At 36.2% G+C, this 16,920-nt stretch overlaps 1 protein-coding gene across 1 annotated transcript in view; it reads left to right on the top strand.

The window, feature by feature from the left end:
* The window catches only part of ITGA4 (integrin subunit alpha 4), a 1,222,769-nt gene that overhangs the window by 1,140,203 nt on the left and 65,646 nt on the right, over nucleotides 1–16,920 (top strand). The window contains exon 25 of the mRNA XM_044075262.1: nucleotides 11,598–11,717. Coding sequence (XP_043931197.1) covers nucleotides 11,598–11,717 — 120 coding nt within the window. The remainder of the gene's footprint in view (nucleotides 1–11,597; nucleotides 11,718–16,920) is intronic.

Raw genomic sequence — 16,920 nt, 5'->3', positions numbered from 1 at the left:
ATATATGTCATTATCAGTTTTGCCCACCTCACTGGCGTGGTCAGTGACAGGGTCTTTACAACATAGTAATTCATAAAAGTGCTGAATTTGTGTTTTTCAAAAGTCTTTTCCCATGTGAATGTTACAGCCTTGCAAGCACCTGGTCAGTCACGATGACCTCCTGAGGATGTAGCCAATTCAAGGTTCTCTGATTAGTTCGAATACAATAGATGTATGTCTTCTTTAATGCCTCTCTTTGTCTTCCGCACTATCAGAGATAGTATTCTCCTGGTGGAAGCAGGAAAGAGGATACACATGCGAACAGATTTATTATTTTCTAACTTTGCAAAATAATCTTTACTTGAAAGACATGAGCCAGGCTGTGTTTGCAAGCTGCCAAGGTCAAATTTCTGATTACACTGCAGCTTGTGCTTCAAGCAATAATATGCAGGTTTATTTCTACTATTATTCTAGTAAGACAGAATTAAATGCATTATATACTACTTTCCAAACTTTGTTCTCTTTTATGGATTTAAGTACATTTATTCCTAACTAAAGCACACATTTCTCTATATATTTGACCACACAACTTATATGTGTTTGAATGTTTGAATACACATTTTCCCAAGCAGCATACATTGTAAATATATTTTCTAAGCAGCATACATTGTAAATATATTTTCTAAGCAGCATGTGTAGATTTTTCTAACAATGTGCATGGAAAGCTTTTGAACGTGTTATGCATCTTTCTGTCCCCACATTTTATACTTTTGAAAATGGTCACAGGGCGGTACATTAAATGAGGATTTTTAAAGTAATGTCAGATATTTTAAGCAAGATTCAGTAATTCTACATTTGATTAAGTTGTACTCTAGAATTGTGCCTCACAATGTCCACCACAATGGGTAAACTATTAAACCGTTAACCGGTTTAGAAATTATCTTTATAACAGATCTTTCTCGTTGATGTATTCTCATTAGTGGTACAGTAAAGTTGGGCATGCTACACTGGATGGCACAGCCTGTTCTTATTTCACTACTTAACGGTGATCTTGCTTCTCACTTTGATTACTCCATATGGTGATGACTTTTTCCTTTTGTAGTAACAAAAATATGGAATGGATTTGGTAGTAATCATTCTTCTGGTTTCCAAAAGTGGTTTCACAATAATGTACTTAATACTTAATCTTAGGAGAACACTTAAAATAATATTTAGCTGCATAGAAAATGAACTGTAGGTCCAGCATTGAAAATTGTGCAATAACAAATAAACATATTTTTAAGTGGATGTCTGCAAATCTCTTGGTCTCCTGCTTGACACTCAGTCACTTTTTTTTTCCTCAAATATTTTTTTTATTTTCAATTAAAATACCATTTGCATAATATTTTTAAATATCATTTTAAACTATATACAATATTTACAATAGCCTGACTTTCAGTTATATACAGTGTATGTTATTAAATATAGAATTATCAGAGGTACAATATTGATTATTGCAGAGTGTCCAACAAAGGTATAACTTTCTTCCAAGGATTATTTACCAATGGCCTGGGATAGATTTGTAGTTGTGTAGAACTCTTCCAAGATCGGGAGTGTATTTGAATTCCACCTTCTGGTTACGCATTTCCTACATATAGCAAGTATTGTCCATAACAACTCAGTCACTTTTAAAGACTCTCTGTGACTATTCAGTCTCTAGGTATTTCAAAGTACCTAGGCTCTTTTGTTTTTCATTTTCTATGATTTGTATGCAATAAAAGATAAAGCAGCAAAATATAATAAGAAAAATTGTTTAAAAAAAGAAAATACCAAAAGTTTCCTGAACACGTAGAAAAGGAAAGTAAAATGGGTAAATATAGGAAAAAGAAAAAAAATAGAAGAACAAACATAACAAAACAAAACAGAGATAACATATCATGTCTTTTCATAATTTCATTGATAATTTAAAAAAATGCATAAACACTACCATTCCTGTAAGGGATAAGAAATAGGAGAAAGGATTTCTAACAGGATATGATGCAATATTCGTGCTGCGTATGTATTTATTTGTATTTGTTTATCATAGAAGAACATTGATAAATAATGACCAGTTTTAGGATCAGTTCGGGTTACATCATAATGTAACAAAACAATGCACAGTGTGCAACTAACAATGGTTTACTGTTGCATGTAAGCATATAAAATCTTACAAAGAGTGCATACATTGAAGAAGTAACAAGCCAAGTATATGTATGGTTACATAAGTGGAATAGAAAAGGGAGAATAAAGTTAAAGTAGGAGAAGAAGAATTGGTGGGGATACAAGTAGTAGTATTTAGGTTAGGCAAGCTAACAGAGACCACTAAGATGAAAGAGGGACTTGATTACATTTAGTGAGATTAGAGCAGCAATGGTATAATAAGCTGCTGTAGCTGAACAGGTATTGCTTTTAACTTCTTAGAACAATGAGTCAGCCTGCTGTGTAATAACATTTCTGTAGATAAAATTAGGTGTCTGTTCAACATTTTGTTAATAATAAAATTTACCAGAGTCCAAAAGGCTTGTATTCTAAGGCAAAGTCTCCAGCAGTAGAAAAGACCTGGAACATGTGAATTTGTCGAGTCCTGATGAATTGACTGAAGTGCGACAGTTCTATTGCCGAAAGCCACTTTCAGTAAATGTGGATTTGTACTTTCTTCACTGTTGTGTGCCTGGGGAGTTGGTATATTTAAGTTAGGAAATTGTGGGTCTCAACCCACATGGAGGATGCAGGTGGGCTTGTCCCCTGCAAAAAAAAAAAAAAAATAAAGCATGTTTGCTAAGTACTTTTAGGGATTTACTTTCATTGATTTATCTACTGAAGAATAATATTTGATGAATAATCATGAATCCAGAAGATTGGCACCTCTTTATCCATAGCATTACCATCTAGAGTCCTTGGCAGTGTACATAAGAAATGCTTTAAAGGGTGAATTTTGAAGTCCTTATACAATTTCTGGTTAGATGCCTCTGTTCAGTAAGAAAAATGTAGAATTTGTGTACTATTAAAATGAAAAATCAGATTTTATTATTCAGGGAACAAGTCAAGTCCTTTTTCTTACTTTTACTTAGCAGAAAGGGCCAGAAGTAGTTCATTTCCTGCTTCTACTTAGGCAGGGCCTGAAGCATAGCATTAGATAATGAAACTTTGTATATTGAGGAAAGAGCCTTTTGAACTGACTAATGATTTATTTATTTATTTATTTATATTTTTATTTATTTATTGACATTTGATTACTGGAAAGGTTAGGTTTGACTGGCTAAGGAACCCATTCATTTGCCAGTCTAAAGCTCCAAAGTATTACAAAACATTTTAAGAACAATAATTTTACAGCCTTTAAAAATAATGCAAAAAAGCAACCACAACTGCAGCTTAAATAATTATACCAAAGTAGATATAATATGAAAACATTGGTTAAGAATATATGCAAGTTATATAACAATAAATAGTTAGAAAAAGTTTATCAGTCGATTAAGAAGTTAAGATAAGTTAGTATACTACAAACAGGAATTACAGTATGAAGTGAGAGAAAAACAGGCTTGCAGTATATTGAGAGAGAAAGCCGGGGGGGGGGGTGAGATTGACAGAAGTAAGGAAGTAAGTGAAGAAGAGAGAGAGTAAGGAGATTTATGGATAGGTATTTGTTCACAATTTGGAATATAGTTTATCCTGGTGTTGAGCAAGAACAGTGCCAGTTTTTGTCTAGGAAGATTAGAACTTTAATGGTATCATGAGTGAGAAGCTTACAAGGAGTTATGAATAGTGGTAAAGTAGTGTTGCTATGTAAATTAAACCAAGTGAAATGTCTGGGTAGAGGCCATAATGCATTAAATAAAAGAATGCATATTAAAATCTTATTCTTAGTCCATGGAATATTACATTTTGAAAACAAACTTACCTTTCCATTAAACCATGAATAAGATTTGAAAAAAAATGAATGCAGTATTTTATACTGATTCTGGATTAATTCTAATTTCCATGTTAAGAAAACTTTAGAGTATTATTGTACTGAATATTAAGTAAAGTAAAATATTTGAGGTACATTGTGACAAAAGGGAGTAATACAGGAAAGGATACATCAAGACAGATGCAGTACAGCAAACATCAAGTGTAATAAACTGGAGACATCATGCCAAAGACATTTAATACAGTGGTGATGCCTGGAATTCACCCATGCTATGGAGAAACAATGACTATGTTTAATAAAGACAAAGTGATTATGAGGTGAATTATAATCTCAATAAACTTAATTCTGTTCAGAAATGAAAAAAAAAAACAAGGCCTGAGCAAGTGTAGCATACATATCTTTGAGTAAATCTCAGTGCAACGATTTCCTCCTCCTAATTTCTTGTACACTATTATTTTGATCTTGATATTTTGTCCTCCTGGACTTAACTAACTTTTTATTATTGTATTAAGTTAACATTGCTTAAGATCACATACTTAATTAGGTATATGAAAATGCATGGTGTCAAACATCTGAATTTCTTTATAATTGAAAGAATAAAAAAACATTCCTTTTTTAGACTATATGATTTTTACTGTTAGAGGCAAAGAGCTCTGAAATAGGAATCTTGTGTTTTATTATTACAACTGATAGGGACGGTAAGGGGTCATTTCAGAACCTTAGTGAATTATGTTTCACTGAAACTTCATTCTGGCACTTGTTCACATTTAGAGTCAGTGTGGGGTAACTGTTAATCTGTGGTATCTTCTCTTCAAAATAAGCTTTCCACTGGACAGTGATACAGCCAGACACCCATACAGCTGGCCAAAGCAAAATCCTGTATCTGCCCAATTCTGACACCAGATTTGGTATTTTGATGAGAATAGGCAAAGAAGAATCTGAAAATGCAACTTTTATTCATCTCACAAATTGTTTTAATTCAGATTGCAAATCAAATTTTGACAAAAGAATATAGCCTCAGCAATAGAAAAAATGGCCATGAATAGATTTTTCCATTGTTCAAGTAAAAAAAAACTCCAAATGTAAATCAAACTTCTGGTACTACTAAGATGAGCTTTTTGCAGTCTCCAGATTAACCCCTTTTTCACTGACAGCATCTCACTCCAAGCCCAGTGTCACACAGTTTGTCTTGGCTTTCCCTCTTTAGGAAGCTAGAGACAGTCTTCCTTCCTAGAAGTCCCTCTACAAGCATGAGGGTTCAGCTCTGACTAAGATACAATTGTCTCCTCTTGAATTCCATTCAAAGACAAATAGTCATCCATGTCAGACTCTAGTAAAACAGCCGTGGCTTAGAAAAGACCTGTTTTTATACAAGAACAAACATGCTTAATTGAGCTTAGAATGACCCATTAATTTAACATGACAGCATGAAAAAATGTATCTCTAGCTAATATATAGCATAACTCTCAACATCTTAAAGCAAGAAATCTGGATAAAGCCATAAGTAATGGGGAGACAAAGGCCCAAAGATAGGGACACTTTTTAAATATTGCTCCTACAAACATAGAAAGTTGATAGAATAGTAAGTAGCTTTTGCATTGGCATGAATTTTCTAAAGGGTATGAAATCTGCAACTCAAATGTCTGTCATTTTCTCACTTCACCACTCAGTGATTTGACAGAAAACCATCATTTTTATGAGAGGCAGAACAAAAATATGAGGCAAAAAGCTGGACATTCTGCTAAAAATCTGTAAAGTTGAGAGGTATGTACTGTATTGCATAACTGACTCCTGTTAAAGACACAACATTTTTTGCATAATGTTAACAACCATATACAGCATTCAGCACTCCAAAATGCTCCAAATTTCTAAAGTATCACAAGGTGTAATTATTACAATACCAATATGTGCAAATACTATATCCTTTAAAAATGTTAAAACTGGTAAACGTGTCAGTTTATATATGTTCAAAATATGTAAAGGGGAAACTGTACAGGAATGTGTAATCTTGATATAAAGATTTGAATTATTAATACAGACCATTGTCAAACTTCTTCTGTAAGATGCATGTCTTAGATCACTTTGCATTCTGATTAAACATAAGAAAACTTGAAAACTGTTACTGCTAGTCTAAACCATGATTTAATTTAAAAACAAAAGAGCTTTCACTCCTGTCAGAGCTTCATCAGATTTAAGTTATATATACCAGTAATCAACAATATATAATTTTATATTTTTCATATAAAAATATATTTGGTGTTACTTTATAGATTGGGATGAAAATAAAATGACTGCTTTAGCAGTATACTTACCCAGTTAAATTAAATAAATAAAAAAAAATTCTTGTATATAACTGTGCTTTTTCATAATAGTATTAGAAGTATTAACTAGGCAAAGAAAAAATGGCCTGAACCAGATAGACAAAGAAAAGAGAACAGAAGAAAAAGCCTAGTTGTATATGTTTATAGATGACTGCATATTACTTGTGGAAGATATAGACAGGTACCAAGGCCTGTTGTTTTGACATTTTCAGGAGTTTGGAAAAAGGGCAGACTTAGTGTGTAACTCGAGGAAAACTGTGATGATACATGGGTCAAGGAGAGGAATGGAAAAGGATGAGGCAGGGTAAGCAATAGGCCAGAAGCCAAACATATGAGATAGAAGGTGTGGGAATCATTACAGTATAGAAAAAAGTAATTACAGGAGCCAATCAGGAGTTATGCAGTAATGGGAGAGTTAAATAGTGTCTATATGATGATTAGTCCCAAAACAGGATATATGTTGAGAAATTTACCACTTTCAGGCTAAGAAATGTTCAGAAGAAAAACATTAAGGAGTGTATCAGATACTCCCTTCACATGGAACCAGCCAGAATAGTGCAATATATGTCAATGGGTAGCTAGAGCAGGAGGGTTACAATTTTTAGGTGGTATAACCTTGTATACAGTACCAACCAATTTTTATAGGGGAGCAAGAATAAGAAAGTAGAATACAAGCAGTTGCACATAGAAAACTGAGGGGAGAAGGGAAATTCAGTTAAAGGTGGATTTAGGAGAGGTAACAGAAATGAGATGCATATTACTGAAGAAGAAGGTAAATCCCATAATGGACTTAGAACTGTAATAAAACATTTTGGGTAGGAGGGGGTTCCATTGGCAGAAGTATAAGTTAAAGAAAAGTTTAAAGTCCAATGGGTACATAAGTTAAGGGCTTTACTAAAGGGGAAACATGTAGAAGTGCTGCCAAAAGTCAGTGAAATGGGGGAGAAGTTGTGGCTAGCCAGAAGGAGCTGTATGGAAGTGCACAGGCTGGATGAGAGAAGGAAAGGAGAGGTAGAACTAAAAGCAAACTGAAAAGAAAGAGGAATGAAGATGACAGCAAAACAAAACCACAAAGCTGTAGCAGAATGGCAAAAGTGAAATTATTACTTCTTATATGGGGTCGGCAAGTTAAGATTTGTTTGTTGGTTCAACACTCAAAGAAAACTATGAAAACAAAAAAGGACAATAGATGCTGGAGATACTTAACAAAGAATGTAGGATACTTCTTATATTTTGTTAGCGTGAGTGGACATGGAGCTGTAGGATAAGGAAATTAGGGAATAGGAGAGCATTTGTGACACAGAAGCAGGGAATGGTGTGGAATTCTGCCACATAGTAGCAATAAAGACATAGAAGGGCTTAAACAAAGTTGTAAGGGAATAATGCTAATCATGAGAGGAGGGATTAGAAGTATAAAAATAAAAAAAAATAACTGGAAGATGAGAAGTGACATAAGTGAAATCTCTGTGATGGAAGGAACTATGGGCATGTGCAAAGCCGCTAGGGAAATGAATGTAAGAGGGATGACAGAGATGAAATTGGAGGTTTGGGAGAAAGAATAAGCTCTGTTTGTCAGAACCAGATCATGGTAAAATGGGACCTATACAGATTAATGGACTGAGCCCCCCAACCCCCTGCATCTATACAATATCCATTTATTTGATAGTCTCTCCCTGATTACTATAAAACACTGTTCAAGTCTGTCAGTGTGCATACCATTTTCTGTTTTATGTTTCAATGACCACAGAGATATGCATGTAATTTAAAACTTGTATTTCAAGTTTTATAGCAAAACATCGACAGACATTTGCTAAACCAAACAAACATAGCATTCTCACACTGCAAATGGATGCAGCATTTGCAACAGTAAATTTATCTTCCCTTGAAATTCACATGTATTGAAAATGCACTTAGCAACCCATCAGATTTACAAAACATGTGCTGGGATTCAAGGGTTTAAGCATATGTTTTGAAGCAACAATTAGCAGCTATGTGAAATCACATATTATGAAATGATTATTAGCCTATGTGAAAGATGCAATAATTCAAAAGACAGATTTGTAAACCATTTGCTGATAGTTCTAGATAAACAAGTATTGTCTGGATATGTGACTTTGTTAGGGTCACAGAGTAGACAAATGAAGGCTGAGCAAATCAAACCTGGTACTACAGCAGCAGCTCATTAACAGCTCATAGCATTAGTCAGCTGTATTACGTACCAGTAGACTGTTGTAGCCCAGCACAGTGCACTTCACAACTTTGTGCCTGAAAAAACAAGTTAAATTAAATAGTGCACTCATAGTAAAAATATAAACATTAAACCTGTATACTTCATGCTGTCCAGTTTGCTCACAGCCAAATAAATACATTGTCAACAGTCAACAAATCAAGGAAACCAAAAGCACCCAATGAAAATGCCTTATATGATGATGCTCTTGTTTACTACAATCAGTTCCTTCCTATAACACCATAACTACTGTGGGATACAAGATTCGGGTGATTACATACATACATTCATACATGCACACACACACACACACACACACACACACACACACACACACACACACACACACACACACACACACAAAACCATCATTTACAACCAGTTATATGACTGCACTCCTTACATATTTGCTTAAGATCAAATGAATGAATAAATTCATAAATAATGGGCAGGCATATATCTCAGCTTGCTGCTGTTAGAACCATACATTGGAACTGATGGCAACTCCCCTATGTCCTCACACCTTCTTTGATCAAGAATTGTAGATAAAGACCCAAAAATCAGGAAAAGATTTTAAATATTTCTCTCATATACTTAGCAAGTTGCTACAATGACAAACTTTGCATTACTGATCGTCTCAAAGTATAAACCTAACATACCTGTCATTGTTTAAAAACTGTAATCCACAACAATTTGGCAGAAAGCCACCCAAGAATTCAGGATAAAGTCAAATGTAATGGGTGGACAAAGGCCCCAAACTTTAAATATTATTTTCTTTTATCTGTTGGTTAACCATGTAAACCTACTGGACAAAATATTCCTTTATATGGGTGACCAAGAAGCCCTGTCTGAATGCCTTGCTCAGAGCCACACACAGTAAGCAAAGCGTGGTTGACAGATACAGTTTCTGCACTTTTGCCTACATGCAGCAGTTCATTAACAACTCAGATCTTTAAGTGCCAGACATCAGTAATTCCCTTGTAAAGTTAATAGAATAATGTGCTGCATCATGTATTTTCTGAAAAAGAACAATGAAACTGAAATGACTGGCGTTATTTACTATAGCTGGCAGTGATTCATCAGAAAATGAAATAATTAATGAAGGTCTGCATAAAGTTAAGGCTCATGATCTTAATGAGCTGCTTTTTTGTAGTCAAAAGTACAAGGTTTGTTTTTTTATGATTACTGTTTGGCTATGAGCAAGTCACTTAACCAGACAGTGCTCCTTGTTTAACAATTAGAAGGGAAAAGACATGTGCATGCATTTTGTGTACAACAAAAAATCATGAAACTACTATATTGATCTTCTCTAATCCTTAGTGATTTAAAAGAAAATTATTCATTCTTACCTTCAGAGATAAGCAGCATATGCAGAATCTAAGTAAGCAGTCCTTCGGAGATAAGCAGAATTTGGCAATTGTGATTTACAAGAGCAGAATTAGAATGCAAGTAACGTAAGCGCTTCTTGTCCAAGGAAGTAAGCAAAACTGGTTTGTTCTGGTCCTTGGTGGTTTGACTTGGTGCCCCCCCCCCACTTGCATCGGGCCTTAGGCAGCTACCTAGGTTGCATGGTTGTGGATCTAGCTCTGCTCTTTGTTATGTACTAAGGGGGAAAAAAGGAACTGTGGTATGCAGAAATGTGTGTGGTGGGAGGAGGGGAAGGCCTTGAAAAATTTGTGCCACCATATAGGAGATGCAAGAGAAACTAATAAGGGAAAACAAGAGTATAGTGTGGAGACAGAACTGAAATAGCGGAACCTGGAAGAGGCAGGCAGTAAATGGTGAAATGAAAGACCAAATGAACTCTGTTGTAATGTAAAGAAGTGTAACATTAGAAAGATAGAGTATATCAGCTGAAACTACCACTAATTAATTTGAACTTGAAGTTCACTGAAAAATGCCAACGTGGGTGCACATTAATCTTTTTTATAGATAAGAAATTTGCAAAAGTCCAAACCCATAAATATGAAAGTTCATATGTATGTTGTCGGATCAGTCTGTTTAAGTGTAAGTTGTTCAGACACCAACCCAGTTTATGATTTAGACTGAAAGAGTAGCCTTAACATTTTGTATTGGAATAAAATGATTTTGATTATTCAGTGTTTCAAGGTTAGCCTGCTTAGTTTGAGTGGTGTGAATCTATTTAGAAGATGACCACACACAAAAATCAAAGCAAAACTCTGAAAGTGTAAATACGGAGACAGTACAAGAACAAAAGGGAATCTGAGAATACATACAGTAAACAAGTGAAAAGACAGGGTTGCGGAACATACTGTGCCCCTGTGGCGTAATCTCATAGTGGAAAGAGAGTGCACTCTGAAAAAAAAGCCTTAGCTTGCTGACAGATTTTTATCAACATGCCATCCCCCATCATGACATTTTAGGCTATAGTAAATCAGAAAATAAGTTAGAAAAATCAAGTGATTGAGAGCTTTGTGGAGGTATTAGTATGCAGAGGGCAAACAAGCTGTTATGAAAAACATGTTTTCGCTGTATGGATATAGCTGTGTTAACAAGCTGTTATGAAAAACATGTTTTCACTGTATGGATATAGCTGTGTTAAGTGTAGTCTGTTGGAAGATAACATTTCCAAATGAAAAATAGTTCAGTAATTGGGGGTGCAGTCTCATGATGTAAGTAAAAGTCAGAAAATGACTTTTGGTAATGTATATTTGTAACAGGAAGCTGAACATTTAGCATAGTCTGACATACTAATTAATATGAGCCGTATTGTTTTAATCTTAATGTAACAGTGTTGATGAAGATTTCGGCAATGGTAAAGTTGAAATGGTCACTGTATTACTTTAAGAAGTCTGACTAGAGTGGATAACTGATATAATGATGTAGAGAGCAGGCACACTGAATGGATGGACATTTGTTCATTGTCTTAAGTTCCGAAGCAATTCTACACTAATATAGCAATTGGCCAAAGATCATGTGTAGTTCTGAAATGAGTCTTTGTTGTATAATTTGTAACCTGATTGTGTCAAGCAGACACTTATCTTGAAATAAGTAAACCTGCGGAGTAATTTTGAAGTAGACTGAAATCATGAGAAATATTTTTTGTGAGAAAAGCAAAATACTTCTTTAAATAAAGTCCTTCTTAAAGGTATTACATGTTTTTCCTTTTCATTTTATCTTACAGCACTGCTCTGCAGAAGATGCTAGGTGTCTGCAAGTAATTTGCATGTTTGGTGAAATAGAATCTGGAATGGAAGCAACTGTATATGTTTACATGAGAATAATTCCCCAAAGATTAAGTGTAGTAAGTATTTTGTACAGTTCCAGTAGAATAAATGTGCATCAATCAAATTATCCTTGTTACAGAGAACATATGTAGTGTGTAATTTGTAACTATGATATCCCTTTCACAGCCTAACAGTTATAAAATAAAGTGTTATGCATATTATAGTCATTATTCCTAAGCAACTAAAGTCCACTCAAACACTGTTAAGAATGAGGATTTCTTAAAATTATAACTGTGTCTTATATACAGAAAAATAGTGAGACTTTTAAGGATCTTTTTTATTATTATTATTATTATTATTATTATTATTATTATTATTATTGTTGTTATTAACTGTGATGCTATATCAAACAGGTTGTGTGCCATAAGATCTTCACTTTGTTAAACAACAATGTACTGAATGTCAACACTTCTGGTAAATCAAATGGAAGATTCTATTTGAACAGACATATAAAAGAATGGTTTGACAGTTAACTGAAGACTTAAGACACTAAAAGGAATATTATACTATTTTTTTCAGTATGGAATCACTTATTTCTTTAATAGACTGTTGTAGGTCTCTGCAAATTCAGGGGTCATAAATGGATTACTGGTAAGCTAGTGACATTGGTAAATGGCAAGTGGTTTAATGAATTAAGTTCCTGGAAACATTTCAGTCTATAATTTCCCATCTGCTAGAATAAACCATGTATGTTATATCAATCGATGCTGGGATCCCAGCACCATGTAGATTTTGCTGCATTCTTACATTTCCAGATGGCCTTGTTGCATGTATAATACCCTGTGTCAAATTTATAAATAATACCTACCACCAACACCTGTAGCATAAAATGGCAATTTACTTTAAAAATAGAGTAGTAAAGTATAAGCTCTCTGGTCTGTAACCAGGCATTTTAGCATAGCAAACTGAAATTCCAAATCAAAAGGTATTGTTGACTTGAAGAGATCGTTATAGATATTGGAAGAGGAAGATTGCTCACTCTTAATCTTCTTGTAAGAAGGATAGTCCATAATGTGGGATACAATAAGTTTTATTTCCATAGGTGGCTTGTATCAAAGTTATGAAATGGTTGGTGTTACTTTCTTTGTATATTGCCTTTTTTGGAAAAGAAACATTATTTTTGAGGAGTTTATACATTGTAGCATGACTCAGAGAATCACACTGTCATAAGCATTCCTGTAATCAGTCTTTTATTATGTTGTATGTCTTCCCAACCCAAAAATGTACTGCTGAACTTTACAGGGAGCATATAGAGGTACAGTTTGTGTGCCTTTTATAAGCAAATGTTACCATATAAAATAAAAGAAAATAGAAGGTTGGATGAGGAATGAATAGCAAGTAAAAAGGCAGAGTTAGGGCCCCATTCAGTCATACACATATTTGAATTGCATTTGCAGTTTGCAGTCATTTTGAGATATACTTTTAAAGTAGATGAACATGTATTTGTTATGTTGCACACTAATCTGAAATCTTATTATATCTGAAAATGTGCTTGTTCCATTTTGTAAGTTTGCATGAGTAGTTTGTATAATTTATAACTCACAAACTGCATATCCTTATATGCTGGTCCATATAAAACTTATTATCAACTACACTATAGCCTTGTCAGTATCACCTTATAATGCAGGTTACCTGTAAAATATAATATGTACATTCTTTAGAATGTTTGGTATGATTGCAGGTTCATCATACCCAGGAACATCAACTATGTTTCTTCTAAAGTCAGCTTAATCAATAAGCTTGCCTTGCCATCATCCTGTTTCCATGGATTTCCTTTCCAATTCTGATTTTGTTAACCAATTCCATCTGTCCACAGCCCCCAATATGAAGCCCTCCCCATGCACTTCATTCTAAGATGCTTGGCCCCCTGTGCCATATATCCATGCCAGGTCTACTGGCTAGTTTCCTATCCCCTAGACTTACTACATAATTTTGGGGGGACGGTCAGGGATCCTAAGGGCATCCCCAGCGGTCTCATTTGTCTTTGTTTCTGTCTCTGTTTTTTTTTTCTTTTATTTGCCCTATCCTGTTCCCTTTCCCCACCCTCTCAGTCATTGACCACATTCAAGGACAGCTCTCTTCAGTGGGCATGCCTCACCTTAGGGAGCAACATCAATGAGTGTCTCCCAACTCAGGATGGGCATGACCATATTTCCCTGCCACTCTATCAGTAGCTCAACCCACTAATCAAACAAAGGTCAGCTGGGGCATAGTCAGGGCTTTACCTCTCTATGCCACAACAGCAGATCCTGAAAATCTGCTTTCTGAGATCCAGGGACACTTGGTCTGTACAATCTGTTACCTGTTTCTCTTCCTCCTTTTAAGTCCTTCCTGTACAGGATGACACCTTCATATTTCCCTAACATAATGTTATTCAGATATTTTTTCTGGTCTGTATTGAGAAGACTTCTCTTTGTCTGTTCTGTCTGTGAACATATCCTTTCTCATCAATCCCATCCACATAACTGGACTCATGCAGCTGGAAGTCCTTGTACATGCATAACATCCAAAACTGCACATAGTATTCAAGATGTGACCCAAACAGGGATCAACAGTGAATGAGCATCCCCACGTTACTTGTGGAGTCTGTCCCTCAAATGATATGCTCCCATATTTTGTTGGTTGCTAGAATTGCTTTCTCATTCTACTCCTGATGATTCAGGATGGGTTTTCATCACTCTGGATCATTTCCTGCTCAGTTATGATTAATTTTATTCTCCTCGCCCCAACCAGGTTGGTACTTCCGATTAGGATTGTAGTTGCCTGAGGTGCAAAGCTTTGTATCTGTCTGCAATGACGCTCAGCTGACCTCTCAGGTCACTTGGCCAGCCTTTCCAAATACTTTTTTACAATCCACCCCCTAGATCTGTATTTGGTTCATCAGTAAAGAGTATGGTTGTTTTCATTGTGTTCCCACAGCTGTCACGGAAATGATCACATTAAAGACAACTGGACCTATGACCTCAGGACTGACATCTGTTGTGTGTTCAAAGGGTCACTTTCTGTATTCTTGATATTGTCCCTTTCACCACAGTTCTTCATGTCCTGTCTTCTAATCATGCAGCAACCCAGTTCCTTTATTCTTGGTTCCACCTAGCAGCTGTGTGTGTGAGCCCAAGTCAGAGACCTTGGTGAAGTCTGTGTAAACTATATCTACAGGTACTCCCTTCACACATTCTCATCTAGCTGAGTCTTGGAACTAGATCAGGTTTTCCTGACAGTTTTCTATGACTGAGAACCCATGTTGGTGGTCCTAGAGATTGCTGTCCTTTGAGAAGACAATTAGATTTTCCCACAGGATAGTCTCCATTAATTTTGTGCCAGCAGTGTTAAGCTATAAAATATAATGTGCTTTGTTCAATTTCTTGTAGTATTTGTACTGTACAAGTGTCCCTGGATCTCAGAAAGCAGTTCTTCAGGAGTCAGTGTGGTGGCATAGAGGGATAAAGCTCTGACTGTGCCCCAGCTGACCTTTGTTAATTAGCAGCTTGGGTGACTGATACAGCTGCAGGGAGGCATGGCCATGCCCATCTTGGGTGAAAGAGCACTCATTTCTTCTAAATTTATCTTCATCAACAAGCTTGCCTTCCCCTCATCCTGTCTGCATTGATTTCCTCTCCACCCTGCCCAAGCACTTCATTCTAAGTGGCATGGCCCCTAGTGCCCTATATCCTGCTAGCTCTTCTAGCTCATCTCCTACCTCCTCAGACTTACTACAAAATTTTTGGGGATGGTCAGGGATCCTAAGGGCATCCCTGGGGGCTCACTCATCTTAGTTTCTCTCTTTTTTTCTTTTCTTTTATATGCTGTACCCAGTTCCCATTCCCCTCCACCACTCATTTGTTAACCCGTTCCATCTGTGATCTAGTGAAAACATCCATCACAATGGTCCTGTTCCTAAAGAACTTCAAATCCAAGTTAGCGTCCTTAGCAAAGGATAACCATAAGGCATTCTTTAGTTACATCCATAACCTAGAAGTTAAGGCCCAGATTTGCGCTGAACTGGTAGTTAATGGTAACACATGTACTGAGCCAGTGGACATAGCTAACCTGTTAGCTGACATGTTTGGTAAAAACGTCACTCCCCTGTCCCTGCCACATGTACCTCCTGACATCCCTTCCACCTGTCCCCTAGCTTGTATCTCTAAAGAGCAGGTCATAAAATGCTCTCTCTAAGGCCAAAATCACAGCATCAATGGGACCTGAAAGCATCACTGGCTGCATCTTACATGAGCTCAAATAAAAATTAGCATCACCATTAGGTACTCTTTTCAATCACAGTCTAAGCACTGTCTTTGTCCCAGCTGAAGGGAAAACAGCTGCCATTATCCCCTTGCACAAAGGTGGTGCTTCTACTCACCCTGGGAACTGCAGATCTATTAGCTTAACTGCCCTTATCTGCAAGGCCATGGAGAGAATCACCATGGACCTTATCAACAAAGATATAGGTGATCTCCAAACACTGGATTCTACCCAGTTTGAATTTATCAAGGGGAGATCATGCCTGTTAATCTTGGTCAGCTTCTTCGAGACAGTCACCTGGGCCCTGGATGAGGGGAAATCTGTGCATACAGCTTACCTAGTCCTAGCCAAGGCATTTGACACTATCCCTAACTCAGGCATCATTGACAAACTTTCCCAGCTAGATATCAACCCTTATATCATAAGGTGGGCTGTGAACTGGCTCACTAATAGAACTCATACAGTCAAAATAGGGAAATCTACCTCCAACAGAAGACCCGTAACCAGTGGTATTCCATGGGGATCAGTCCTGGGACCTCTACTGTTTGGAATCTATTTCTCTGAAGTACAAGCTAAAACCAAGGGACTGGCTGACAAAGTTTGCTGATGACTGCAAACTAGGTGCGGTCATTGAATCTCCAAACAATGTCAACATCCTTCAAGAAGGTCTTACACAAACAAATGATTGGTGCCAAAGTCATGGCCTAAGACTCAAGGCACAAAAAATGTATTATTATCCCTTTTGGTAAGCAAGATGTTCGTGCAAAGTACCATATCGATGGCAATACCCTAAGTACGCCCTCAAGGGAGAGAGATCTCGGCACTCAGGTTAACAGCAACCTTACCTTTGATCATCATGTTTCCACAGTGTAAGATGGGCATTATGTATGGCTCATCTCATATGTAAGGGCATTGCCTCGAGAAAAGAAGTTATCACCTTCCTGTACTTTTCACTCATTAGGCCAATGATTGAGTACA

Source organism: Protopterus annectens, chromosome 6.part0, assembly GCF_019279795.1.
Source record: "Protopterus annectens isolate FY-2018-M chromosome 6.part0, PAN1.0, whole genome shotgun sequence".
NCBI classification, from domain to species: domain Eukaryota; kingdom Metazoa; phylum Chordata; order Ceratodontiformes; family Protopteridae; genus Protopterus; species Protopterus annectens.
This window is presented reverse-complemented; position numbering and strand designations above follow the sequence as displayed.